Consider the following 27778-nt stretch of genomic DNA (forward strand, 5'->3'; position numbering starts at 1 on the left):
AATTCTTTATGAACTTCCTATAAAAACTAGCCAACCCATGGAAGCTTCTTACCTCTCCTACTGACTTCGGAGTTGGCCAACTAAGTATGGCTTCTATCTTTGTGGGATCCATCTTCAAATTACCCTTATAGATCACAAAACCAAGATAGACTAGTTCTTCCTACATGAACTCACACTTCTTAAGGTTTATCATCAACTTCTCCTCATGCAACCTCCTCAAGACCATATCAAGGTGCTGCAAGTGCTCCTCTGTTTTTCTGAACACAAGAATATCATCTAGGTACACCACTACAAATTTGCCTATGAAAGGCTTCAACACTTCATTCATAAGCCTCATGAATGTACTTGAGGCATTTGATAACCCAAAAGGCATCACCTTCCACTCATATAAGACCTCATTGGTTTTAAAAGATGTCTTCCATTCATCCCCCTCTTTGATCCTAATCTGATGGTATCCACTTTTGAGGTCTATCTTTGAAAAATAACATGCCCCTCCAAGACAATCCATCAAGTCTTCAATTCTAGGAATAGAAAACTGGTACCTTATTGTGATTTTGTTGATTGCCCTTGAATCAGTGCACATTCTCCACCCTCCATCCTTTTTAGGTGCTAAAACAGTAGGGACAACACATGGACTCAAACTCTCCCTTATGAGGCCCTTGTCCAACAATTCTTGGATCTACTTACTTATTTCTTCATTTTGCTTGGGTGTCATCTTATATGCAGCCTTATTGGGCAAAGTTGCACCTGGTATAAGGTCTATGTGGTGGCTCACACTCCTTAAAGGGGGTAGAGCATTGGGAAGCTCATCAACCACTATGTATTGATATTTATTTAACAAACCTTGCACTTCCCTAGGCACATCATCAATGTAGGTTGCTGTTAGGACTGACTGTGATCTGATTAGGATGGCATATCCTTGTCCTCCTCCTTCCTTCATTGTCTTCAAGAACTCCTCCCCAACCACCATGTCACTATACACAATCTGGTTGTCCATGCCTTCCTCTTGAAGTGGAGTTAATGTGAAGGAAACTCCATCCGTTTCTATCACATAAGTGTTCTTGTGTCCATCATGTTTGGTCCTCCTGTCATACTGCCAAAGTTTTCCTAAGAGCAGATGACAACAATCCATGGGGAGGATATCACACAAAATTTTGCCTTTGTAGCCTCCAATGTTGAATTCTACCCATGCTTGTTCATTTACCAAGATTTGCTGTCCCTTGTTTAGCCATGACACCTTGTAGGGAGTGGAATGGGGAAATTCTCTTCAAGTTCAATTTCTCTACCATCTCTAGAGACACCAAATTATCAGTAGAACCCGAGTCTTTAACAACTTTACATACCTTTCCATGAGACTTACAAGTGGTTCTAAACAATTGTTTTCTTTGTGGAGGCTCTTGGACTGTTGGTACTTTTATGAGTGTCCTCCTCATCATCAAGGATTCACCTACTTCCGGGGCAGCATGTTGAGAAGGGGAGTTTACACTTTCATCATCTTGCTCTTGTACAAATTGTGTTCTCCTCTCACCCCCATGAGAACTTGAGCCTTGCTTATCCAGGCGCTTGAAAGCTAGATGGCCAAATCGGTTGCAGTTGTAACACCTTCTAGAGAAGGTATTGGAGCCCCTACCTTGTCCATTGAACCTACCTCTCCCATTGGGCCTTCTTCCCCCACAACTTCCTCTTTGGTTTGTGCTTGGCTCTTGACTGCTGCTAGACTCTTCTTGTGGTTTGGAGGACTGTCCTCTTCCCCCAAAGGATCCTCTGCCTCTAGGATTCTTTCCTCTACCTCTGGACTGCTGTTCTTGTCTCCTTTTGATCTTCTCTTCTGCCCTCACTGCCAATTGGAAGCATTCTTCCACACTTCTAGGAGTAGCAAGACTTAGTTCATCTTGAATATTGAACCTAAGCCCATTTATATACCTTACAATCTTCTCAACCTCATCTTCATGGTGATCTGCCCTCATGCTCAACTTGTGAAATTCTTTAGTATAAGCCATCACATCCAACTCTTTTTGCTTCAAATTTTGCAACTTCCTAAATGTTTGGATTGCATAGCCTGTAATATCCCCTTTAATTTTTTCCCAATTTTTTCCACAATTACATTCAACACAACACTTGTTATGGTTAGGAAATGAAAATCAAATTTTGCTAAAAGTAACCCTCCACTTTCTGTTCACTGACAACCTAATCTGGGAGGGTGAGAGCATATAGTGTCGAGGGGATTGTTAGATGCCAATAACTGAAAATGATTACAATCTTCGGGCGGCAAGTTAGCCCCTTCCGCTTATATAGTGGGATATTGAAAACTATGCAATCACCTGGAGGTAAACCAGCCAAGGACAAGCCAAAGAACTGAAGAATGCAATCACTCAACCGCTTGTGCAGCGGGAGGACTAGAAATAGAAATTAATATCAACTCCACTGCTTATTCAGCGGGAGGACAAAATTACAAACTCAATAGAGGTGGCCAAGCCAACCTCTTCCACTTATGCAGTGGGAACCAACTAAGAAATCTGAAAGATAGCTGTTAGTGCTACTAATCAGCTTTACAAATTCATTACAAGATTTGTGAATATAAGAAATATTACTAATCTAAGATAGGTGGCTGAGCTAGCATCTTCCACTTATGCAGTGGGACAGCAGAAAGCCAAAATGTTGCTGTTAAGTACTACTAACCAGCATTACAATAAATATGAAATTTGATAGCCAAGTGTTGATTATGAGTTGACAACTGCAACAACACCTCCAATCATCATCTAACCACCCAACCTACTCACACTCTCAAAAGCACACCCAATGACCAACTTTCAAAAATCTGATATTTATGACAGCAAGCTGGAAATGCATAACCAGCAACACCAAAATACACCAAAATGCTCCTAACTCTTTCAAAACCCACTCAAATCACCCAACAACACACCCAAATTGATAAATAGCATAGAGCGACTAAGAACCAACAAGAAAACAACAACAATATAACCCCAAACACTCATCACACATCCCAATGCACTCCCTAACCAAAACGTGTAAGCTGAAAAGTTCGATTTGCAATTAAAATTTGGAAACTCAATACTAGGAGCTATAAACATACAAATCTCATTGCTGGGAGCATAGAAATCATTAGAGCCAATACCCAGAATCAACAGAAGCTCGCACAGGAAACTAGGAGTGAAAATCCGCTTCAGCCATGATGCCGACCAGCAACCAGGAAAACACACAACTCACACCAAAAACAAAAAACCAGCTGAATCATCCATTCCCAATAAGCTCTATCTATTCCTCTAAGTGAGAAATAGTCTCTTCGCAGCTAGGTGCTATATCTCAAGCACGAAACTGGCATAGGCTAGGAAGCTCGCAACTTCGAAGCACAAATCTGGCACCATTCCGGTAGCACATTGTTAAACAAATTTTCATGGATATCAAAATGAGAGCCCAAGTCATTTATTTATAACTTTTACCTAGTCAAATTCAAATGCAAATGCCTCCAAATTCGCCCAAATCACATGTCATTTCATCCCACTCTCATTTGGCGATTTATTTCATTTCATTTCCTTCAAGTATGTGGCGCCCAAGATGAAAATCCACCATTTAGGCTTGAAGTTCGAACTTTTCCCTTGGTCCACACTTTGCAACATAAAAACATTATAACTTAAGCACATTTTCATCCATATCGCCACTTTTGATAAATATAATGGTTAAAAAATAATATTCATGAAATTGCACTTTGGAGTCCAAAAAGAAGGTGAAATAATTCGCCCAAATAGACTTAGGATAAAATTAATATTTTCTCCCTTCCTAAGTCGTCCATCCATAAAATAATCAAATATTAATACCTCATGCCTAAGGTATTAATATATTAAAAATACCTTCTCCTCAAATACCGATTATTGACAAATTGAGCCGGAGACTGAAGTGCTAGAAATCACCAAAATTGAACTGAGTTGGAGCTCTGAACTGAATTGCTAAAAATAGCCATCTGAGTGAATACAAGATCTTGCCAAAATAATACTGCCAGAAATAGCCACGGAGCTGAGCTGCAGAATCCTTGCCAGATATAGCACTGCCAAAATTAGTACTTACTATAAATAGCATATTGCTAAAAATAGTAAGTGTTTCCAAAGTGATTTTGACCACATTTTGAGCAGCTGCCAAACTTACTAAAAATGGTAAGTCCCGAAAAGGTCCTCAAATTGGTTTGCATGTTATACCATTGGAGAGCTCTCAGAAAACCCAGAAAAACCTAGAGAACTCAATTGCTTTTGCTTCCACTTACTAAAAATAGTAAGTCGGTCAAACTCCATAACTTGCTATGCATGTACCCTTACCGCAAAGCTTTCTGAAAACCCAGAAGGAATCTAGAATCCAAACTGACAAATCCCAACATGCAAGCCTTCGAAATTGCAGAAACGTCCTCCCAGAGATAGGAAACCCTAATTCTGCTCTCGACTAGCCTATGGGCCTCCAGAATAGGCTAACGGCCAACTAAATTGTTCACTGCTGAGAAGGGGACATTACATAGCCACCTGGTAGGAATTGACCCTTCACCTTGGACACCATTCTGTCCCATGAACTGATTTTTGGTTTGCCTCTCCTCATTCTCTCTGATTGAACATAGTTCCACCATGTAAGTGCTGATCCTTTCAACTTTGTCTTTGCCCATTTGACCTTTCGTTCTTCCAGTACCTCTTTTTATTCAAAGTAGTTGTTTAGGGCATAAATCCAATCTAGCACTTCTTTGTTCATCTTCCCATTATATATGGGTAGCTCCATTTTGAGATCAAGGTGATCCCCTTTCACAGCCTTCAACATGCTCAATAACCTTCTTTCATCTGGACCCATCTCTGGCTCATTGGACCCCCCTTGAGGGCCTTCATCCTCACCCTCATTCTCTTCCTCATGGTCACTTTCTTCCTGAGTGATCCTACCTCTTCTTAGGCTTGCTTCTATGGCTGCTAATTTGGCTAGAACCCCATCCTAAGACTCCTTTATTGTTCTCACTTCTCTGGTTAGGACTGTATTGCCTTTGGGAGGCATCCTGCCCTTTCACCTCTACAACCACTTCTTCACACTACCACCTTTCTTTCACTTCTTCAATCAGAACCTATGCTCTGATAACACTTGATGCAGAGTAGGTCACCAAATTCACAAAACAACTTGAGTCAATTACCTAAAAAGGCACATGTGACCCTAAGTCGAGATCTTTCTCCCAACTCACCTATCTTCCTCACTAGGCCTTTTTGACATAGACTGGTTTGACACAATCTTGGTGCAGGCTTCCAAATGATTCAATACCTCATGGGCAGACTTTTAAAACATCTTAGGGCATCAAGACAAACACCTTCCATGCACTGATATAGGCCTCTAGCAAGCTTCATGGTGGGTTGCTTCATAACTAGGCTAAATTCCTAGTAGCCCTACTCTGAAGGTTTTTCCCACTTTTCTTTCTGTACGGATGGTTTTAGGACAGAACAAAGGCATTTATGAATACCCTTTTGTCTCATCTACAACATATCAACTTGGATCTAGGGGTTGTTTTAGAAAGTATACCTCTGTTTTGGATTGGTAATCTGTCAATTAGACCTAATTAGGCCACTTTTCCAAAGCAAGTGCCAACAATTCAAATGCCAGACTTCAAAACTCAACTTGACAGGCTTAGACACATCACATAGGGTCCAAATATGTAGGTTACAACACCTACTTGCACTATCCAAGTGTTAAAACACAAACACTCACTTGGCCTAACACATAGAGATGTTAGGCTAATTTTGCCTCAAAAGTGCTCCAAACTCTACTTCCAGCAAAAATGCTTCAAAACGCATCTAGAGTACCCCTAGCCCATCCATTCCACCAATTTTGGCAATTCACAAAGGTGGGATGGAGGTTTTATTTACATTTTTCTCTTCAAACCCTTGGAACTAGGGTTTCTAGACAATTTTCAGAAAAAAATGTCTACCAAACGCTCAAAACTTTATGAAATTGGATGAAACCGGTGCCAAATGAAAGGGGACTCAAAGCACTTTCAAATGCATCTATTCTGTGCAATTCGTCCATACAGGCACGTGATTCATGCTGCAACAACGCAGGAAAACAGGAAAAGTGCAGGAAACAAAGCTTATTTTTTTTTATTTCTCCTCCAAATCAACTTCAACAACAACCCCCTCGAGTCTGAGAGGCAGATACATATATGTTTGGCATCCAACCAACTTGGGAACCAACGTTCATAACCAACTTTTGAAATTATGACCGTTGGTTCTCCCAAATACATCATAAAGACAATGTAACATTGCATCCTTTACATCTTTTTTGACAATATGGACAAAACTAGACCAATGGACCCTATATGACCCAAATATATCAAAAATGGTCCTAAAGGACCTTATTACATATGGAGAAACACAAAACTCAAAATTAGACCCCTAAGTACATTATTGACTCAAAATGACCCTGGTGCCCCTGCACCAGTGACATTATAGGTATGGAAGGATTGCATAAAAGTGGTGCTGTTTTGGGACTATTTTGTTATTATTTTATTCCTAAAAAGTTACCTCTTGAGAGCTTATAGATATTACCTTGAGAACATTATTTTTTAATAAGAGTTCATGTGTAAACTTATGCTGCAAAAGCTTTAATTCAAACTTCAAAGTCAAATTATTGTGTTTTCGTGTAGTGAATGAATTTAAGTTGACATAAGTTTATGTTGCAGAAATTGTTGTTGTAATGTCCCTAATCAGACAACCTTAGGAAATAGATGAATATTCAAACATGTGCAAGCTGAATTGATGAACAAATACCAAATGTAGATGCCACATCTATTGAAATTAATTGTGTTCAGAAATGTGACAAATTGCAAACCCTTATCGACCAAAATACATAACATCCTGCACGCTAGAGCAATTTATGAAACCTTCAAATGATGAAAGTAATTAATTTACTGATATATGACAGCTGGAAATTTATGAAACCCTTGTATATTGCATCAACATGAATTACAAATTAACTAAGAGGGCAGATTTAAGTTATTTATGGACCATACATGAAAAATTTGACTTCTATGATAAATGACAACTCAAAATAATTGGAAACAATTCACTTTCAACAGTTACAAACCCTAGATCAACACTTGTTTTGGCTTGAAATTAATTTTCAGAGGTATTTATTTGATTCTAGATTATGAGCAATCAACAAGTACACTTACAATAGATCGTATAGCTATATGTAGGCAGGAAATTCCAAATAGGTGCAATACATGTGCATAGATTGTTGAGAGTGGCACAACCTATAAAATTGTCTGAAATTTGTTTTTGCTGATTGGATTTGGTATGGTAGTGGTTGAAGGTGCTGAAATGTGTGAAATCATGTCTAAAACCTCTTTAGTAGCAGCAAATGATTAAAACCCTAAGCTCAACACTTGGTTGGGCTAGAAACAATGATTAATTGGCTGGAAACATTGACAAATAACAGATCCAAACCCTTTGTCACCAACAACAATGAACTCTTTCAAAATTGATGGCTGGAAACATGAATTATAACTGATCCAATGGCTGATACAATAGCAAACAATCAGAAATCCTAGGCACCTTCATGATGATGGTTTGAAACAATGACTAAGGATTAAAGATTAGCTTCAGATCCTTGAGTAATCTTCAACAGATCAACAGAAATGTGATCCTTGGATGGAATCACCTCTAAAGGATAAGATGAGAACAAAGGGAGTTTTCATCTCAAAGATCTCTCACGCCAAATGCGATCGAATTGAAATGAAAAAATTGGATACTTTGTTTTGAGCCTTGACTTCTCTTTTATAAGCACCTACTTTGGACCCTCTATTTTATTTTGTTATTTTTATTTACCTTTTTACCTCCAAGTATTTAAAAATACTATTAAATTACAAATATATACTTTTTGAATTACATCACGAATAAAATGTTGAAGACACTTTTAAATATTGTATAGGCCATTAATAATATTCAAGGTACCTCTTTTGAAAATAAAGTGATTAGGCTCATTTAAAATATTATTTTTATTATTTTCCTTATTTTATCCCTTGCCTATGGGCAATAGAATAGGCTATGGTTATTCAACTATGTTACCTCGTGTTTCGAGGACGGGATAGAGTGAAGAGTGAGGACGGGGGGATGCATTTCAGGGATGAGGTAAGGAGAGAGCCATTTTTTAGGGGATGACTACAGAAATATAGAAAATTTCAAATATTCATATAAGGCATGCACAATGACAAAGAGACTGTGCTAACACAAATGGGCAGTGTATTTTCTATATTTAAAATATAGAAAATTTCAAATTTTCGAACTTTTCCTTTTGTCAAAATGTAAAACCCGGTCCTGTCCTGCCCCTTCATCCGTGGGATGTTTCTGGGATAGGGCAGCTTTGTTTTTGCTAGGGACGTGTCCCCGTAACATAGGTATTCAATTAATTCTTTTTATTGTTTAGAAGGGGACATGATAGTTGTTTAGCACGAGGTATTGTTTTCCTATCGTGTGTGATTACATAAAGTAAATTGAATTGAGTAACTTTGTCAAATTTTGAATCGATGTTTATTATTTATTTAGTGGCTTTGTATACTGCTTAGCAATTGTTTTCTGTAATCGTGTGACATTCATCTATTTGACTGTTCCTTGTTGATATAAATCTATTGGTCTTTGTTTGAGTTGGTAGAAAGTTGTGTCTATTTTTGGTTCAAGCCTTTGTTCAAAGCTGAATTTTGCCCTTTGCTTTAGCCAATAGGAAGTTTAGCTTTATCATTTGTGCTTGATAGCTTAGCCAATAGGAAGTTGAGTTTTAGATTTGTAAATCTGGCTATAGTTCTTGACTATTGGTGGTCCAATGCTTGTATCCAGGGCAAAAGCATAGTCAATTGGTAGTTTACATCTATGCAAACCTTGCCCATTGAAACATTGTACAGTGTGCATACTTGTAAATTCTGTTAATAGGTTTAGGTTTAGGACTAGTTAGGTCTTAGGGAGAATAACTTTATAATTTGAAGAATGGTTCTATCATATGTGCTGTTTTGTTTTGTGTTGTTTGGTGACAAACAAATTAAAATGCTAACGCAACATAATTTATTCATTGGCACTTCGTGGAAGGCTTTTCACTTCCACCTACTATGGTGGAGCCATAGTTTTTAAATGTCTATTAAAAGATTAATTTATGTTTTTGCATTATTATTCCTATTGTCTGGCTATGATTTGGTAGCTGGGGAAGTAACAATTTCTGCAAATTTTCCTTTGAGATTTTCTTCTTGCAACAATTTGTTCCTCTTTTTTGCTTGTTTCTGAAAGATCAAATTATGCTGGATTAGAGCTTGCTTATGTCTTCACGTGTATGAGTCAGAAATGAGCTATCATTGTGGGTTCTTTTGTCCTCATTGTAGAAGCTTGAAAATTGATCCTCGTGAATATCTTCAAGCTTGAGATTGTCTCTATCCATTGCCATATGCTCTACTGTATGGCTTCAGTAATAAAACCCTTAATACCATTGAGAGAATGTCCATGTTGGCAGTTGGCAGGTTTCCATGAATCTCCACCATCTTCTTGCCTTTCAAGACTCAAATAAGGTCCAGTATTTTCTTCATTCCAAGTTTCTTCCTTTGAACTTTTTTCTCTGCAAGAATTTTCTGTGATTTTTTCAAGTAAAATCTCTACTTTGATGTTTCTTTTGATCTTGAAATTTTGGGCGTTTCTTTAGATTGTCTTCTAGCTGGTTTTTTCTGAGTTTCTTCCTTATATCTATCCAGTTTAGTGCAATTTCTTTGTTTAAGCTCCACTTTCCTGCATTTAAAACATCTGAGTAACAAACATTCATAATCAATTTGTAGTTTCTAGACCCCAGAAGCATTGTTGATTCAGATATCTTGAATTAGACTGTAGCTAAGTTGACTTTAACACATGTACTGGCATAGGAGGATGAGTCATTTTTTATTTCAGGTTGATTCAGCTATATCAGTGCTCAGCTATATCAGTGAATTCTCCTATAGTTTCTGCTATCAGCTTTAAACTTTTTAATCCGAAATCTCAAGTGCAAGCTTTCAAAGAAACACCCAAAGCAGTATCTCAGAATCTCATATATTAACTCTTCCTTTGGGTTAAAGAGTCTTTTCCATGGCTTCATATAGATACCAAAATTCTCAAAGAACTAAGATCATATAAATTCTGTTCTCTGTGGATTGAAAAGTGATCTTAAAGAATCATTTGGTTAAAAATCAGATTTCTTGTGTATGGCATAATGGACATTTGTTGCTCATCTTGCTTTTCAGTCTTTAGATCTTTAGTTGCATCCCACACCCCAATCAATTTGCAAGTTTGACATGATAAAAAATTGATTGGGTAGCTGTATCTAAGAGCTTGTCTAGAACTTGTATGATTAGGATAGAATTAGCGATTTCAATGCTTGGTTATCCCAATTGAATCATAGTGGTTGAATACAAATGGCCTTTCAGATTTCTCATACTCTGATCCGTCTAAATTTCTTCTTCTATAACTTGCATTTGCAAAAACACCCTTCCTACTTTGTGGGTTTCCATATGTTTCCAATGGTTTTGAAATTTTGACCCCTTCTTCATTTGCTTGCCATTTGGATTTCTCCTCCTCACCATAGCAAGAATTTGTTCCTTTCTTCTTACAACTTTCTTCTTTATTGGAGTTTTTCTCCCTTGGAGTTTCACTAATCTTGATAGTTCTTTGATTGCCTTCATTCCCCCATTCATCAATTGTCTACATCTTGTCAAAGATACTTTCATCCTTGTGCACTTAGTTTGCAAACTAGGACTCAACTTCGATCTGGTAGATTAAAAATTTCTGACTTGAACAAAAACTCAACAACTTAAAATATACTTTAATATTTGAAAATAGACAAATTAAATACAAAATACAACTACAAAATGATTCAAATAAGTTTGGTAGGGTTTGGGGACAATGCTCCTAGAGGGGTTGAGGGACAACACCCCTCATGGGGTTTGGGGGTAGCACCCCTCATGCTTTCACTATCGCAGTAGGGTGAGGTCTAGGAGTGTGTAATGTCCCCATTTCTAGGTTCTCTTGTAGTGTAGTTGGTGCTGGCTTTCTGGGTTGGTGTCATCATGATCAAAGGAGTATTTCGATGCCGCTAGTGTGTTCAGATTGATTGATGAAGATGATTGACACTTTTTGGAGCGATTTTGGACAACTTGTTCGTACTTACTATTTTTAGTAAGTGTTAGTCTAGACACCGATTAGGTCAGTTAGGAGTTTGGGCTGACTTACTATTTTTTGAATATTGCTATTTATAGTAACTACTATTTTTGGCAACTATTCATAGCTTTAATCTCGTCTCAACTTCAACATGTTGCATCTGTGATTTTAGGTCTTCTGGGGAAAATTTCTATTTTTAGCATATTACTATTTATAATAAGTGCAATAACTGGTAGCTGGTCTCAATCTCAATTTCCCCCTCAGCCAGTGCAGTACCTTTAGTTTTAGGGCTTGGCAAATTTCTTAAGGTTGGGAGATAATATTTTATTATTTCACTTAAAATATTTTAATAAAGTGACTTTATCACTTTAAGTGAAAAAAGTGGATGTCAAAGCTAAGGATAAAATGATAGTTCTATATTATTTTTATGTAATCCTCAAAAGTGGACATGGGAATTGGAGAAGAAGAAATAAAAGATCTAAATGATATTCTAAGTGCAATAGGGACGCCCACTTGAGGAGCGATAAGTGAAATTAAAAAAGGGCAAAGGTTATTATTTTATTGTTTTTGAGTTGCCCTAATCTATTGTTGCCCTATTTTCTGTATGAGACTCAATATATTGGAGTTTTAGCCTTCAATCTAAAAATGTTGAAGATTATCAGTCTTGATATTTCTCTTTGATTGAGAAGAAGAAACCATGCTTGGTTTAGCGATCGAATGTGATTCACCTCAAGTTTTGGAGGGCAAAAACTCTCTTTTGGAAATCAGTTTCAGTGGTGGGAGATCTACCCTAGTTGGTGTTTGTTGAAGATATTAATCACGTATTTCCAAGTCTTTTTTAGCATTGAGTGATCTTTGTGTGGTTTCGTTTAGTAATAGGATTGCAGGATTTTTTTTGTGTTTGAATGCAATTTTCAGAGTGTTGGACTTCATCTTAAGAGTTATAGAGAAACAATATTTTTCTTATATCTCTTGGAGGAAGAAGTATTTGGTTTTGGGTATTGAAGCAAAGTATTTGTCTCAGTTGAGCGACCTTTTTAGGTGGGTCATAAGCAATATTTGGCAAAGAAATGTATTTTTAGTGCTGATCAAACTCCTTGAATGGACATACTTCTTTTTTCTTGGCACATAGGAAATTTAGAAGGTCAAAATCTGCTTTTTTGGAAGGTAATTAGAGTCTAGTGCCAAGCCAGAGTAAATTTTTAGGATAAGGACAAATTTCAGAAAGGACAAAACAAAGTAAGACAATGAATGAATGAATGAAGGAATTTTAGTGATGTCCACAAGACCAAGCGGTCTAAGGGACCAAAAGCCACAAAATTATTACATTTTCAGATTTCTTTCCATGCCAGCTCTTTTATTATGAATCTTGACCAAGAATCTTGCTAATTTGTGAAGCCTTGTCTTCTCAAAAAGCTCGTTTAGATTGCCCACCTTAAAAATATTTTCAAACTGCTTATGGATATCCTCATATGCTGCACTATAAAAATCCTAACCTAGATTAATACAATTCTTGCAGTTTGCAATTTGTCTTATTGTTTAGGCATTTGGTCAAACAGTTGCTATTACTACTTTTACATATGTTTCCCATTCATTTGTTCTACTCAGTCATAGTATTTCTATATTGTACCAATCTCAAATTTGGTATTTATTGTCACAAGCCAACATGTTTAATTTATAATACAGGCTAAATGGAAGAACTGGAAAAAAGAACATATATTCCAAAACATTAAGAGAATCGACTAATGAAAGTTATAATTAGTCTCTGACCTCTTTACATAGTAGTCAACTTTGATTAATCAGAAGTATCAATACATGTATGCAGAAGTATCAATATATGCATGGATGCACAACGTGAGGGATCCTGGTTCATTTCCCAATCACACTTCCATTTCAGACCAAATGCTGCATATGGCAAGCCCGACTCTAGAAGATTTATGATAATTGTGGATGATTTTGAATATGACCATTTGACCACCCGATTTTGTTGAAGAATATTACTACGGACCACCCAACTCAAAACGATGGCTCAGCTCAAATTAAAGATGTTGATGCCTTGTAGTGAGCCTATTCTATTATAGAAACACCACCCCACTATAATACATTGCTTGCACTCAACACAATATCTATTTCGTCTTCTTATTCCTCCTGATGAATTCTTGTCACACAGCAAATATGAATGTCATATGACAATGAACAAACTGATGCCCATCTTGAAGTGAAAACGGTCTTGTGAAGGAATAATAGTCCTATATCAACATAGGAGACTTAAACAACACTTCGACACTGAAGATGTTACGGATACAGGTTTCAAAGGTATCCTAGAAGTTGTCCTGATAGATATATAAAGAAGAATGAACAATCCAAATGCTCTCAATGGCATATATGATGCTTGGTGTTAATAATCCCGATGCGGCCAATGTGCTTTCAAGCAATCTTTAGGCTTATAGTTTGTATATTTTTCTCATGCTCTGTATGTGACTTTTGTAAGGGAGAAGAATAATGCACTAAATCAAAAAATATACAAGGCTTGATACCATTATATTAATTCAGTGAATGTTTGAAGTTCATGTTAGTGCCGCCAATATACTTAATAATATTTCCAACATTAAATGCACTATAATGTAAATCCAATGAGATATAATATGTCACATAGAATAATAAACCATAATAATGATTTGGCCGATGGCCATAATAATATATGATTCTTCAAAGAAATATTTCTTATTTGCTCGACCCAAACTATAGTCAATCGCACAATTATTTTTATTATGGCAACCTAACTATATTCTGCATAAAATATATATCTCTAACAATAATTTTATTCTGACATTATTATCCCCTGTATTCTGAATATCTCATTTAAACCCTTATTCTGTAAACAATAAAATACATCTGCAAATTTGTCTCCACCAAAGACTGCACAGATATGTCATTTGTTATGCTCTAACTAAGAAATCTAGATGATTTCTCCAAGACCACCTAGGATAGGTCTTTCATTGCTGAAAATGGTATGTCCCAAGTCTCCATCCCGAGAAGATAAATTTGAGAAACTTCTCAAATCTAAATGGAAGAAAAGATAAAATCATTCCACGCTTTCCCCATACTCAAAGACTCCCTTTATAATCTTATTTTTCAATTTTCTTAACAGGTTGCTGTAGTTGGCATAAAATGCCTATTGTTATATTTGATAATATTTGTTATCTGCCAATGTATTAATTATTTGCATTAAGTGGGTTGTCACTCTTGGGTAGTTATGTGTTGGTTGGTTGGCGGTTGTGTTCCTCTCGGCAACCTTCGGGTTCTTTAAATATGTGTTGTACCACCAAGGAAGTTAGTATGGTATAGTCGGATAAATTGTAATCCTTGGCTGACCATCTTTGGTCTTCTTCTCTATAATAATCTCATGTGCGAATAAAGATATATTTTACTGCTGTGTCTAGTAAGTATTGTCATGTATATTATTATTTCTTGTATTTAATTTATCAGTATAGTAGTAAACAGTTGCTCATTAGTGACTTTAATTAATCCCCATTTTCTAAAGTCACTTGATTTAACAATTATTTATTATTACCTTTAATTTCTCATTAGGGAATAATATTAAATAATTTATACAATTCCTTTTTATTTTAGACTTTAGGAATTAACTATTATTTTATTTTTCAAACTTGTCAGAATGGGGATATTACATGCGCACTCTATGATGAAGTGCTACTTGGTTTCAACCACATCTTTGTTACAAAAGACACAAGTTCTTTCTTCCCACTTTTCTTTGGGGGCAGTCTATCTACCTGTTTCACATCTAAGGTAATGAGAGTTGGTCCTCAATTGTGCTATTAAAATTTTAGCCTTCCCCTTAATTGCAGCCCTCAAATAGGCTTTTTCATCATGCTTCCACATGGGGTTGAATTCTTTGACACAATGTGCATTTTTTTTGCCATTTTGTTTGTTCACATGATAGTGCTGAACTTTTCTAACACCATTTTAAAAAATTTTGATGTTAGTGTTTGGACATTCATGCCAATTAATACCCCATTTGTTCATCCACTTGTTTTGTTTCCTCCATGTCTTCTGTGTATTGTTTAACTCCTTTTTAACAACCATTTTGGGCCAGTGGTGCTTATCCATGCTTTCAACCTTTTTTAAGTAACTTAGCAAATGGATTAATGCTGATGCTTCCATTGGGAACATAACAACCTCAGCTAAAAGGATCTCATATGGTACGATTGACTTGGATTTGAGATTATTGGCGATTTAGTGTTTTTGAATTCTTTCTAATTGCCTCCACTTGTAATTTGATATGCTACTCCCCTAAATTTCACACCCATAGAGGACAACTGACATGACCAACAAACCAAAAAGAGCCTTCTTGGTCTTCCAATCCCATAACTTCGCTTTCCTACACTTGTTTTGATGAAGGTAATAAGCTCTCCATCCCCCTTGAATCCTTTTTGTCCTACATGTGTCCTATCTGAGCCTATTGTGAAAATCAATTCCTAAGTGTAGTACCCCCGCCCTAATCAATTTCTAATCTTGGTTTAATCTTGGTTAGTTTATCTTAATATAATGTTATAGTCAAATGTTTGATTTAATGCATAGCTGTTGATGTGGTTTTCACACTAGTTGTATGCAAGTTGTTTAGTGTTCCTATTTCGTGGTATTAATATCGCGCTAACGCTTTCATTAAGTTTATATATGTATGCATGTATGACTCTTGGTTGCAGGAGATTTCAGGTACAACGCCGCATGAGTGCGAGGTTCGTCTTCACCTGGGTTTGCAGGTTTGAGTGTACCTCTTTAATCCTTAGAGTTGGATTAGGTGGTCGTAAGACCCTAGTTGACCTTAGTCATGCTCAAGTGAGCATCGTCAGTCGCCGTCGGTAATCCCTTTTTGGTTGGGTTTGCGAGTCGTCTGTTTGGTTGACCTTCTCGATTTGCGTGCTTGGTGTGTATGGTTAAATTGATTAATTAGTCCTTAGTATTTTATTTGACTAAATATGTGTTCGTGCATTAAAGATTAATGGACTAGATTAATCGGGATTTCGTTATGCGATTTTCGTTGATATTGGATTGCTCGTTTTAAATTGGGAGTAAGTTCAATTAAATAGCTGATTTTGAATATTAAATGCATTTTGTATATGCTGTTGAAAAAAAAAGTTTTGTATTTAATTGCAATAGATTTAATTGTATTCTGTTGGCTTTTGAAATTAGAAAGGTTAAATTGAATTAAATGAGGAAATCAATTTGGAATTGAAAAACAATTTAATTTGTTGTTATAGTTAGAAAAGAATTATTTTTGAGAATTATTTTAAATAAAAATTTTAATTCCAAAAATGGAATTTTGGTCAACTCTTCTCTATAACCTAAATTTTGGGGAAATTTTGGGAGGCATGTTTTTGAAAAAAAATGTTTTTTTTGGAAATTGTTTTGGGGGTTTTGGGAGGAAGGAGTTATTCTGGATCTGGCAGGTGGGCTCTCCTTCAGCTCTTCCAGGATTGCGTATGAAGGTAGGAATTACCTTAATTGTTCTTCCTTGTTGCCATGGAAATAGTCTGTTGTTGAATGAAATTGCTTGTTGTCAAAATCCAATCTTTTTAAAATTGTTATCAGATTGAAATTTAGAATTGTGGGTTTAGAACTATGCTTTTAGCTTGTGTTCTTCAAGAAAATTACATAGGTAAACCATTGTGTTAAAATGGTTCTTTTTGCCATGTCTGGTCTTTCTTAAAAAAAAAAAAAATTGTTTTGGGGGTTTTAATATTCCTCAATTTGTTTTGGGTATTGGAAACCCATTTGTGTTTGTAAGAAGAATACCCATCAAAATAAGATGATACCAAAACATACTTCTTTAAACCTGAGATTAAAACTAAATCGAAGTTTTTAAACAAATTTTGGTGTGGCGTTTTTTTAGTTTTCGAACTGTGCATAAAAAAAAAAAAAGAAAACTTGTGTTTGGGGTTGGAGGGTGGGGAGTGGAGCTCTACCCGCCTCCTCCTCCCCTTCCTAGCGCTTGGTGGTAGCTCGCGGTGGCCGCAGGCTCACTGCGGTGGCCGTAGGGGCCGCGGCGGCCGCAAGGCACCGCGGAACCTGCGACCCCAGCCAGTGGCACCGCCCGCGAGGGTACCCTGCGGCTAGGGTTTGGGTGCCCAACCATCCCCGTTGGGAGGTGGGCCCGGCCTTCGCCGCCCAATATAAATGTTTTTTTTAATTAGTTTTTAAAAAAATGTTTTTTTTTAATGTATTTTTTTTATTATTCAAAAAAAAATATATGATATTTTAATATTATTCAATGTTAAATTTTAGTTGAGTTTTAATTATGGTTAATGTGGCGTAAATTACAAATAATGATTAATTTGATATTATTTAATGGTATGAGGAAATATATGCGTTAATTTAATATTCGATTTCATTTTATGATTAATGTACTGTTTCTATTAAATTCTAGTATTACCAATTTCGCAATTATATATTAATAGGTTATATTTTGATTAATCTCGGATTAATAAATATATACCTTAATTAATAATTGTTTGAGTAATTTTCTTTTTATGCTCAGGGAAGCCATCTGTTGATCCGGAAATGTTAGAAACAAATATTTAACCCTTGGATGTATGAATTTAAATGATGTGCTTTTGGAAATTTAGTTAAGTATCATTTGGGAAAATTGTTTAATTACTGATATTCTCATTTAGTAAAATGAATGGTTAATTTATATTTTTCCCTTTGTTTGAGAAATAGACAATGGTACCATTGCTAATTGTGGTATTGTACTCACCTGGTAACGATGATTTTCCGTCAATGCATTTTTGAAAACTTAGATCAATCAAAGAATTGGATCAACTGTTAATGCTTAAATCAATTTGAGAAAATATTGTCTTTTTTGTTTATTGCCTATGCGAGTTTATTTTTTGTATTCGCTTTTGATTATGAAATGGCAAGTCGTGCTTTGTTTGCTAGATCCCTGTCGTATGGAATGATTTGGGGTACCTGTATCAGTCCTCGGTCCCGAGTTGACTGTTGTTTTGTGGTGGTGTTGTATTTGGTCATATCCTCTATGTGGGTATCGAATGTTGATTCGCGGTTGACCTTAATTGGTCAGGTCTCTGGTTAGAGTACCGTCAGTAGTGTACCTCTTTCGAGTCGTGTTTGACCAGATGGTTGTTCCCTCCTTCTTGAACTCCGTTCGTCTGACCATGTCTATTCCTTGGTTTTTGAGTTCGTCCGAGTTTAGTCTAGTGTCGTATGGGAAAGTGGCTTTCGATTGGGGGCCGCGCCCAAAGTGGCTGCTGGGTAACCCGTCGAAAGTGAGTCTAATAAGTGATAACCTATCAGTAGATTAGAATGTAATCTCTAAGTAAGATAATGTGCCTCACACATGGGACGAGTGCTAACACAGACCCGACATGCTGTGAGAAGGCCTGAAATGGCAAACCATCATCCTTGTCTTCATGAGAGGATGTGTGTGTCCACATGAGGCTTGGATGGGCCGGAGGCTCGGATTAGATTGCCAGGGTAACCCAGTGTATGGGGCCGGGGCCTATGAAGACCTGCCATGGTAACCATACTAGGTTGTGTGATGACACTTGTCCCTACGTTCGCTAGTGTGTGTCGTTTTGTCCTGTTAGGAGTTCCCTTGTGGGTCGTCCTTTTGTCTATGCCCTTGTGAGTATCGTTTTCATGTTAGACCTTGGGTGGTGATGGCTCAGTTTGTGGATGCTCCAATGGACCTTTGTTTTAGCTTTGATTATGTTCAGCTGGATCCTTTTCTTTTCAGGGATCGTTTATGTTTTAATTGACCAATGTGGTCGTTTGTATATTGTTTATATTTCGCCTTGATGGCAAGATTGTAATGGTGTAACCTCTTGTATTCTTAACTTTATTATTTATCAAAGGGGTCTTGCAGTTGAGCAGACCCGGAGATGTAGCCCTTTAGGGGTGAACTCCGAGATCATTATGGTGTTATGTGATGTTATTCTCTTATGTTTCCCTTATTCAACTTTATCATGTATGATTAGCTTACGTTAGAATGTATAAGTGGATAAGATGGAATTAACTTTAAATGCTTATATGCAGTTCTTTCTTGAATGCCTTTTTGATCGAATGCATAAGTGGTTTAGATGAGATGTATCGTAGATGCATGTATGTAATCGTCTTTTAAATGCAATAAATTGTAATATGAAAGAATGTATCTTAGAGTAATGGAATATATTCAGTTGTTGTTAAGGAAATTAAGTATGCTTGAAAAGATCTCATATGTTTATGATGAAATTCTAGTGTGTTAGAATATTAGATGTATGGCTTGTATTTTTATGTAAAGCCTAAATGAAGATTATGAACAGATCTTAATGGATGAATCTTTGCTTGTGATTTATATTTCCATCTTCTGAAAGAAATTATCCTGATTAAGAATTATCTCGTTATTAAGATAATCAGCTTATTGGATTAATTGTGTGAGTTAAGTGAATTGTGATTTAAGTAATCTCGTTGGGAAACTTCTTAGGTGTTAGTTGATGTCTTCCGCTATGAAATCTGAATCTTTGATATCTTGTTGTATCTTATTGTGGTGTAACTTTTTTAAAAAAATAAAATTATTGCACTCTATTCTTGTGTTATGGCTTAATCCCTTCGGGGTTTCCTGGCGGGGCATTACACTAAGTACATGTATTCTTCCATTATCTCTAAAGAACTTCCCTCAAAGATAAAGTTAACTTGCTACTCCTTCCTTTTCAAGGAAAAGATCTTGACTTTGGTTTTGCTGGTGTTCACCTGCATCCCAACCTTTGGACAAAAGAGGTTTAAATCCTTCAAATTCTATTTCAATACCTGGGTAGATTTTGCAATTAGAATATGATCATCCGCATATAACAACAACTTCACCACATAGCCTGCTAGCTGGATACTCTCTCTCATGTTGTTTAACCATTCTTCTAGTTTATCAATATACAAACCTAATAGCGTGGGGGAAAGACGACACCCTTGTTTGACTCCAATGTTGCTACCAAAGCACTCTAATATACCCTCTTTAGTTCTGATTTTAGGTCAAACTGCTCATAAAGCTTATGGACAGCTGCCCTATTCTCATTTGGGATCGCAATTCTTCCATTCTACTCCACAACTTGTTCCTAGGAACATTGTCAAAAGCTTTTTTGAAATCCACAGAGCAACAAAAGGCTTCTGCACCTTGGGTGCCCCAAAATTTTTCAATGAAGTGTCTAAGTGATGCAATGATCAATGGTAGAGTGTTTTGGCCTAAAACCAGCCTATCCTTTTGCCCTTTTACCTTCTTTTTCTCCCAAACTGTTGATTCTACATTCTATCATGCTCCGAAAAAGTTTTCCAAGAAGAAGATTGACCATCATAGTATGGTAATTGGAAGGATTATTAATATCACCACTTTTGTATAAAAGAAATGACAACACTAGTTGTCCACTCAATTGGGAAGCTGCTTTGTGTGACGACGTTTAAGATTCTTTTGATATGTGGTATGGATGTCTCAACACCCCATTTTAAAAATTCTTCTTGTAACACTTGCTAAATTCTTTATACCTTGTTTGATATCCTCCACTAAGAATAGGTTGGTTGTACTGTCAATTATGGGAGGGCCACTTTTCTCTTGTGTTCATTCATAAAGGAGCTTTGCATAGTCTAGCCAATGTGCATGTAGTTGGCATAAAATGCCTATCGTTATATTTGATAATATTTGTTATCTACCAATATATTAATTGTTTGTATTAAGTGGGTTGTCACTCTCGGGTAGTTAATGTGTCGGTTAGTTGACGGTTGTGTTCCTCTCGGCAACCATCGGGCCCTTTAAATATGTTGTGTGCCGCCAAGGGAGATAGTATGTAATAGTCAGGTCAATTGTAATCCTTGGCTGACAATCTCCGGTCTTCTTCTTTGTAATAATTGCATGTACGAATAAAGATATATTTTATTGCCATGTCTAATATGCATTATCATTTGTATTATTATTTTCTTTATTTAATTTATCAAATATAGTAGCAAACATTTTGGCGCCATTGCCTTAAAAGAAATCGGGTTAGTCTTGAGTGATTCATGCCCGTAGACCCCAATAAAGGTGAGAAGAGGCCATAGGGTGGTCAAGACCAAGCAATTAGGTGATCTGTTGACCCTCGGCTGGAGGGAGCACAGGGACGAGTTAGAGCTTGGAAGTATCCGGAGTGTTGGGACCTTGGAGGTGGACGTGTAGAGGATGCACGTGTGGCCCAGACTGCAAGGAAAGCCCTGGAACGCAGCAGTCATAACAGCCCACCTAGGTCTATTACACTGGGAAGTACAGGTATAGTGTTGGGGATGCTGGAGGTAGACGTGTAGAGGATGCGCACATTGCCAAGAGTGCAGGGAAAGCATCAGAATGTAGCAGTCCAAACAGTCCACCCAGGTCCGACACACAAGGGAGTAAGTGACCAAGGTGCGGAAGACGCAGAGGGTGGACGCGTAGAGAGCTCGAACATGGCCAAGAGTGCAAGAGAGGCATTGAACACAAAGAGTAAGACGGTCCAATTTGGTCGAACACACATGGTACCTTGCAAGCAAGGACAATGTTGCACAACTAGAATACCCAGGAGAGGCAAAAACTCCTGAACTTCAAAGGAGATGGATCAGAAGGCCTCGTACGACATTGCAAGACATGTATAACGAAATGGGAGGCGAGTGGCCAAGATGACCATGATTATTGGATGAAGGCATTTCCCACCACCCTTCGGGGAATTGCTATTGACTGGTACAAAGACCTAGATGCTAAGGACAAGGTTGGTTGGAGTGAATTGAAGAAGGTATTCGAAGAGGAGTTCAAACTCTTGAGAGATTACAATGACATCGTGGCCGAAATCTATAATACCAAGCAAGGGAAAAATGAGAGTATACACGCTTAAAATCGTAGGCTCAAAGAGTTAATAGACAAGATGGAACACTAACCAGTCGATGGGTTGAAGGAGAGGTGGTTCATTGAGGGATTGATCCCCTTGCTACGCAAGAAGATGAAAGTAGTGCCTTTGTCCTTGTATGTCGATGCTTACAATCGGGCGATGGACATCAAGATTGAAAACAAAACATCCTCCTGAGGGAAGAGGAAGATCGATGATGAGAGCACCAAAGGTAGCAGTGATAAAGAATCCAAAACCATACAGGCCCTTCGATGGGATATGTTGAGAATGATGAAAGAATTGAAGGCCAATAAAGGAACCAATAAAGAAAGTAATGAACTATGGTCTATTGAGTGCAAAATTGAGGGGCACACGAAAGATAATTTTCCTAAAAAGATGTTTTGTGAGATTTGCCAGGTGATGGGTAATTCAATAAAGGAGTGTCCATATAATTTGAAGATTAGAAGTACGCAAGTACTCTTCACACATGGAGAGTCTAGCCCATCGAAACCACAAAATGTATTGCCTGGCGGCAATGGAAATCAATGAGGGTGAAACAAAATACACTATGACTCTAGAGGACGTCCTATCATATAGTATCGACAATGTAGTGAATGGGGACACTTTGCAAGAGGTTGCCAGATTAAGAAAGAGAACATACAACTATTGGGCAAATGGTGTGGACCTAGAAAGCATGAAGACACCGACTGCTCGAAGCAAAAGGGTATTAATATGCTGGATGTAGAGGAACAAGACGAGGCGGTTCTAACAATCACAAGAGCACAGATGAATAAGGCGATGTATCCGGACACTTGCACGAAGAAGCAACGACTCTGAGAAGCCAAAGTCGAAGTAGAACAAGTGTTGGCGAAGGAACGAGTAACCTCCAACGGAACTGCAGGTACGTCATTGCGGGAATCAGAGAAGAACATAGCTCGGTAGGTGCTACAGACAACCATACCCATCAAGGTGGCAAACCTTCTTTAAACTATGCTGCAACTGAGAATGGCAATTGCCAACATAGTCATCTAGAAACAATGTAAGTCACAAGAGGAGGAACTGATGGGGAAACCACCACACGAAGGAATTGAGGCCAGTGATCCAATGTTACCGACGGTGAACATCAGGAGGAAGCCGATTGTCATCGAGATGGAAACAATGGACCAAAAATTGACAAACATCATGGTCGATGGGGGCTCAGGTGTTAATGTGTTTCCTGAGGACACCTGAAAATGTTTTGGGAAGCCAACACTCTGGCTGCCAACCTTCCACTTAGTAGGTGCTGACCAACATGGCATCAAGTTGTTGGGAACATTGATGGCACAAGAAGTAATGATTGGGACAACAATTTTTCTTAGAATTCGTAGTCATCCCGTTGTAGAAGGCGTACAACACACTCCTTGGGAGGGGATGGTTGATTACTACCGAGGAAAATCATAATTGGAAGTGGAACACACTCTCGATCAAGAGTGATGGGAGGAAGCACATCATGGTTTTGAGGAACCTGGGAGTGAGTGAAGAACTAGCATCCTCTGACTCAGAATCTGAGGGTGGGGAGTTAGGTATGGACGAAGGGAGGAAACGCATGGAACCCAACAATGAAGGGGTGCTCGAACTGGAAGATTTCTCTGAAGGTGAGATGAGCTCCCTAAATGGACTATTCCACTGGTATTTTCACCAACATGTAATTTTCTCGAAGCTATAACTCTTGGTGAAGAGCAACCAATGAAAGCATATAAAGTTATGAAGGATGCATTTGACAGTACGAAGAGCAGAATATGTAATGTGGAGTGTACTTATGAAGGAAAATCAACGTCACAGGAAACTTATGGAGAAACTCATACTCCCAACTTCCTTGTACGACAGTTTCAGGCTGCACCCATACGACAGTTTCATTTTGCATCTGTACGACATTGTGTACGACAATTTTAGGTTGCACCCGTACGATAGTCTCAATTTGCACCTGTACAACGACATTGTGTACGACATCTTGCACCTGTACGAACTCTTTACTATTTTGCACCATGGTAGCTTGTTTCATTCCACACCGTACGACAACGTTATGTTCTTCCCGTACGATACATCTTTGGCTACTCCATACAGTGGTGGCATGTAACCGTACAGTCACGTCCATTAAATTTTGTATGGCAAGGTGGTCATTTTCACACTGGGCAAGTTGTTCCTGAAGCTGTATGACAATCTGACATCTTGGCACCTTGGCATCCCCTTGGCATCTATCACGTACGCAATAGTTATTGCGTATGACATTCATCACGTACGACATCCCCATTTTCCGTATGCCCATCCCATCCTCTCGTACAGATCTTGCAGGGGCTTTTTTCTGCACGGTCAACAATCAACCTGTGTGTACGACATTTTAATTGTAGAGTACGACATTCAAGTGTCCACATCGTAAATCATCTTATTTCTTATTCTGTATGGCATCACATGTCTACTCATCCCGTATGATAATCAGTGGTTCTCTTTGGGCAATGTTTTTGTCACTTCGTACGACTTTGGCGTTACCTCGTACGATGACTATGTTCTTTAGTCTATATTGTACGACAATTTTCCACCGTACGAAGATATCATGCCTTGACCATACGGTTATCCTTGGTTGTTCCTGTAGACACCTAAAATTGTCCTAGCTTAATTAACTAAATATTTTATTTATTTGATTATTTTATCCTAAGCTTTCTATTAATTAAATATATTTTTATTTATTTAATTAATTCATTAATCCTTTTCTAGCCTTTCCTTATTTAAATAAATATTTTTATTTATTTAAATTATCTTTTCCCTAAATTAAATAAATATTTTATTTATTTAATTGGTCCCACTTTATTAATTAAAATTATTAAATGAATTTTTATTTATTTAATTAATTCATTAGTTTTTTCTCTTCATGACACATGTCATTTATCTCTTTATTTTCCTCTACCTACCCCCTTCATATTTTATTTTCTTTTACCTACCCTTTAATCCTAGCCGACCATTTATTTCTTTCACCTTTTAATCTTATCCCTCCATTTTCTAAAGTGTCTTCTATATAAGAGGATACTTTCATTCTTTCACAACCCTAACTAATGCATCTGTCGAATCTTTATGCAATCAAGCAACTTCACAACCACAATCCGTTCTTTGTTGAGCTCTTGTGCACATACAAAGTTTGAGAGCAAATATATCAAGCATGATCAATGGAGATAGGAGACAATGGAGATCAAACCCTACTTGGCATGTGAATGGTATTATTGTTTCAATTTGTTAATTTGCATGTTCTTAGGTTTCTTCATTGGGGTATGGTGAATGTTTTTATTGTAGAACTAGGGTTTGTTGTGGTTGGATCTTTGTGGTTTTGCAATAGTTTGTCATCATCATTTTTCACCTCACACATTTCCTAAGGAGTCAGCTTCTGATTTTTTCGTATGACACTTTCTTGGCCGTCTTGAAGACCCTGTATGACATCATTGCCACATTGTGTGGATGCCATTCATCTTCGTACGGATCCTCTTGCATCATGTATGACACAATCAGCTACAACAGGACTTTCTCATACGGTAACAACACTCTTCTGTACGTGATGTCTATTAGGCCATATGGGAAGGACAAAAAGCAGGTGGTAGGAGTGAAATCTCCATTTTCTGGCTTCATCAACAATGTTTTTGGCATCTTAAAAAATCCCGAAAATCCATTTTCTAGCTTCATCAACAATGTTTTTGGCATCTTAAAAAATCCTGAAATTCATGTGTGCCATGGAGTTTCGTGTGATTTTGAAGGTCTTAATTTGTGCTAGGCGACAAGGGCACTACCCCAGGACCTCACGAGGGGTGCTGCCCCAGGACCTCACTGAGGGCGCTGCCCCCAGACCTTTGTTGGGGGCGTTGCCCCCAAATCTCCATTTGATTTGGCAGGTATACTACAAGTTGGGGTTGTCCAGTCCAAGTCATTGTTTGTCATTAGTCTTCTCGAATATTATTTGATGTTTACTTGTCGTTTGGAAGACAACTTTTTCTTTTGGGGGGGATGATGTAGTTGGCATAAAATGCCTATCATTTTGATGATATTTGTTATCAATCAATGTATTAATTGTTTGTATTAAGTGGGTTGTCACTCTTGGGTAGTTAATGTGTTGGTTGGTTTACGATTGTATTCCTCTCGGCAATTATCAGGTCCTTTAAATATGTTGTGTACTACCAAGGTAGTATGGAATAGTCAGGTCAATTGTAATCCTTGGCCGACCATCTTTGGTCTTCTTCTTTGTAATAATTGCATGTGTGAATAAACATATATTTTATTGCCGTGTCTGGTATACATTATCTTTTGTATTATTGTTTCCTGTACTTAATTTATCAGATATAGTAGCAAACATCGCATTTGTGATATTAATTTCTATTTTTTCTTTTTTGTTGTAGTTCTTGCCAAAAACATTTGGGGTTGCTTCATGTTGTGTTGTAAACACACTCACCCCATTGCAAATGGGGACCCCTCTTTTTTGCTTGTTAGCTTGGTAATAGTTTTGGTCTCCTAGTTGTCAGGAGAAGGTAGCAATGTGTTGTCAATCCAGAGGATAGCATTGATCAATCCATGAAATGATTAGGAGTGCAAGAGTTCCTCCCGGGAAAAGGTATGTTCACGTCAGGAATGGTTAGATCAAGTTAGAAATTTGCCAAGTCTAAAATCCATGAATGAGTGACTTGCAAGATGAGGAATAGGGGGCAAAAACATGAGAAAATTCGCTTGACAAAGCATGGAGTTTGAAAGTTGTCAAGGGAAAGTTGCTAAGGAAAAGTTGTTAGGGATCAAAGAAAAATTCCAAGGTTGAGATGAGGATTATGGAAAATTCCAAAGTTTGAAGGAGGGTTTTATCCTTGGAAAGAAAATGAAATTAGGAAATTATCTAGGAAATGACGATATTAGAAGGGATTTTTTCCAAAATTCAACAAAGGAAAGGGTTCATTTTCCATGGAATAAGGTGGGGAGATCCAAGAACAAGGTGGATTTCTGATCTAATGTGAAATCCTGCCGAAAAATCCACACTCACCTTCAATTTCTGCCCTAAAATCCAAGGCAAAGGTCAATCCCTACTCAAAATTCCATGACCACCTCTAAATCCGCCAAGAAATCCACATGCAAGGTGAAAATCTGCTTGGAAATCCATGTCTAGGGCAGAAATCTGCTTGGAATAAATGCATGCGCAAGCAAGTCAAAACCCTGCAAAGGAATGTGAGCGCTCATCTTATATAAATAGCCCTTCAAAACAAGGTGAAATTAAGTCCAAAGCAAGGATGCCAACTTGAATGCAAAAAATAAAATTCCCTTCTAAATTCAATTTAAAATGCAAAACGTCCATGCCTAAGAAGGCTGACTCATGTTTGCAATTTGAAAAAAATGAATAAAACCCTAACCTAGCCAACCCTTTTCAAGGTGAAACAATTGCTATGTTGAGCGCCTATATATGCAAGATGGGAGAATTGTTGTTCACATCATTCAAAACAAATTCAAAAGAAGTCAGTGAATCCCAACAAAATAAGGAACGAATTACAGCAGAAGAAGAAATTTGTGCAAGAAAATTGCAAGTGAAGGGTTCAAAATTGCAAAGGTGAAAGTTTGGTACAAAGAACTATATCAAATTCGCCCACAAATGTTGAGTTGTTTGAGATTTTCTCCACAAAATGTTAAACAAGCTTTAATTTCCGATTGAAAATT

General features: G+C 37.4%; 1 protein-coding gene across 1 annotated transcript in view; it reads left to right on the plus strand.

Moving 5' to 3' along the window:
* The window catches only part of LOC131074670 (uncharacterized), a 102875-nt gene that overhangs the window by 34975 nt on the left and 40122 nt on the right, over positions 1-27778 (plus strand). The window contains exon 2 of the mRNA XM_059219172.1: positions 16634-16693. Within this exon, the coding sequence (XP_059075155.1) occupies positions 16634-16693 (60 nt within the window). The remainder of the gene's footprint in view (positions 1-16633; positions 16694-27778) is intronic.

This window comes from Cryptomeria japonica, chromosome 4, assembly GCF_030272615.1.
Source record: "Cryptomeria japonica chromosome 4, Sugi_1.0, whole genome shotgun sequence".
Taxonomy (NCBI): domain Eukaryota; kingdom Viridiplantae; phylum Streptophyta; class Pinopsida; order Cupressales; family Cupressaceae; genus Cryptomeria; species Cryptomeria japonica.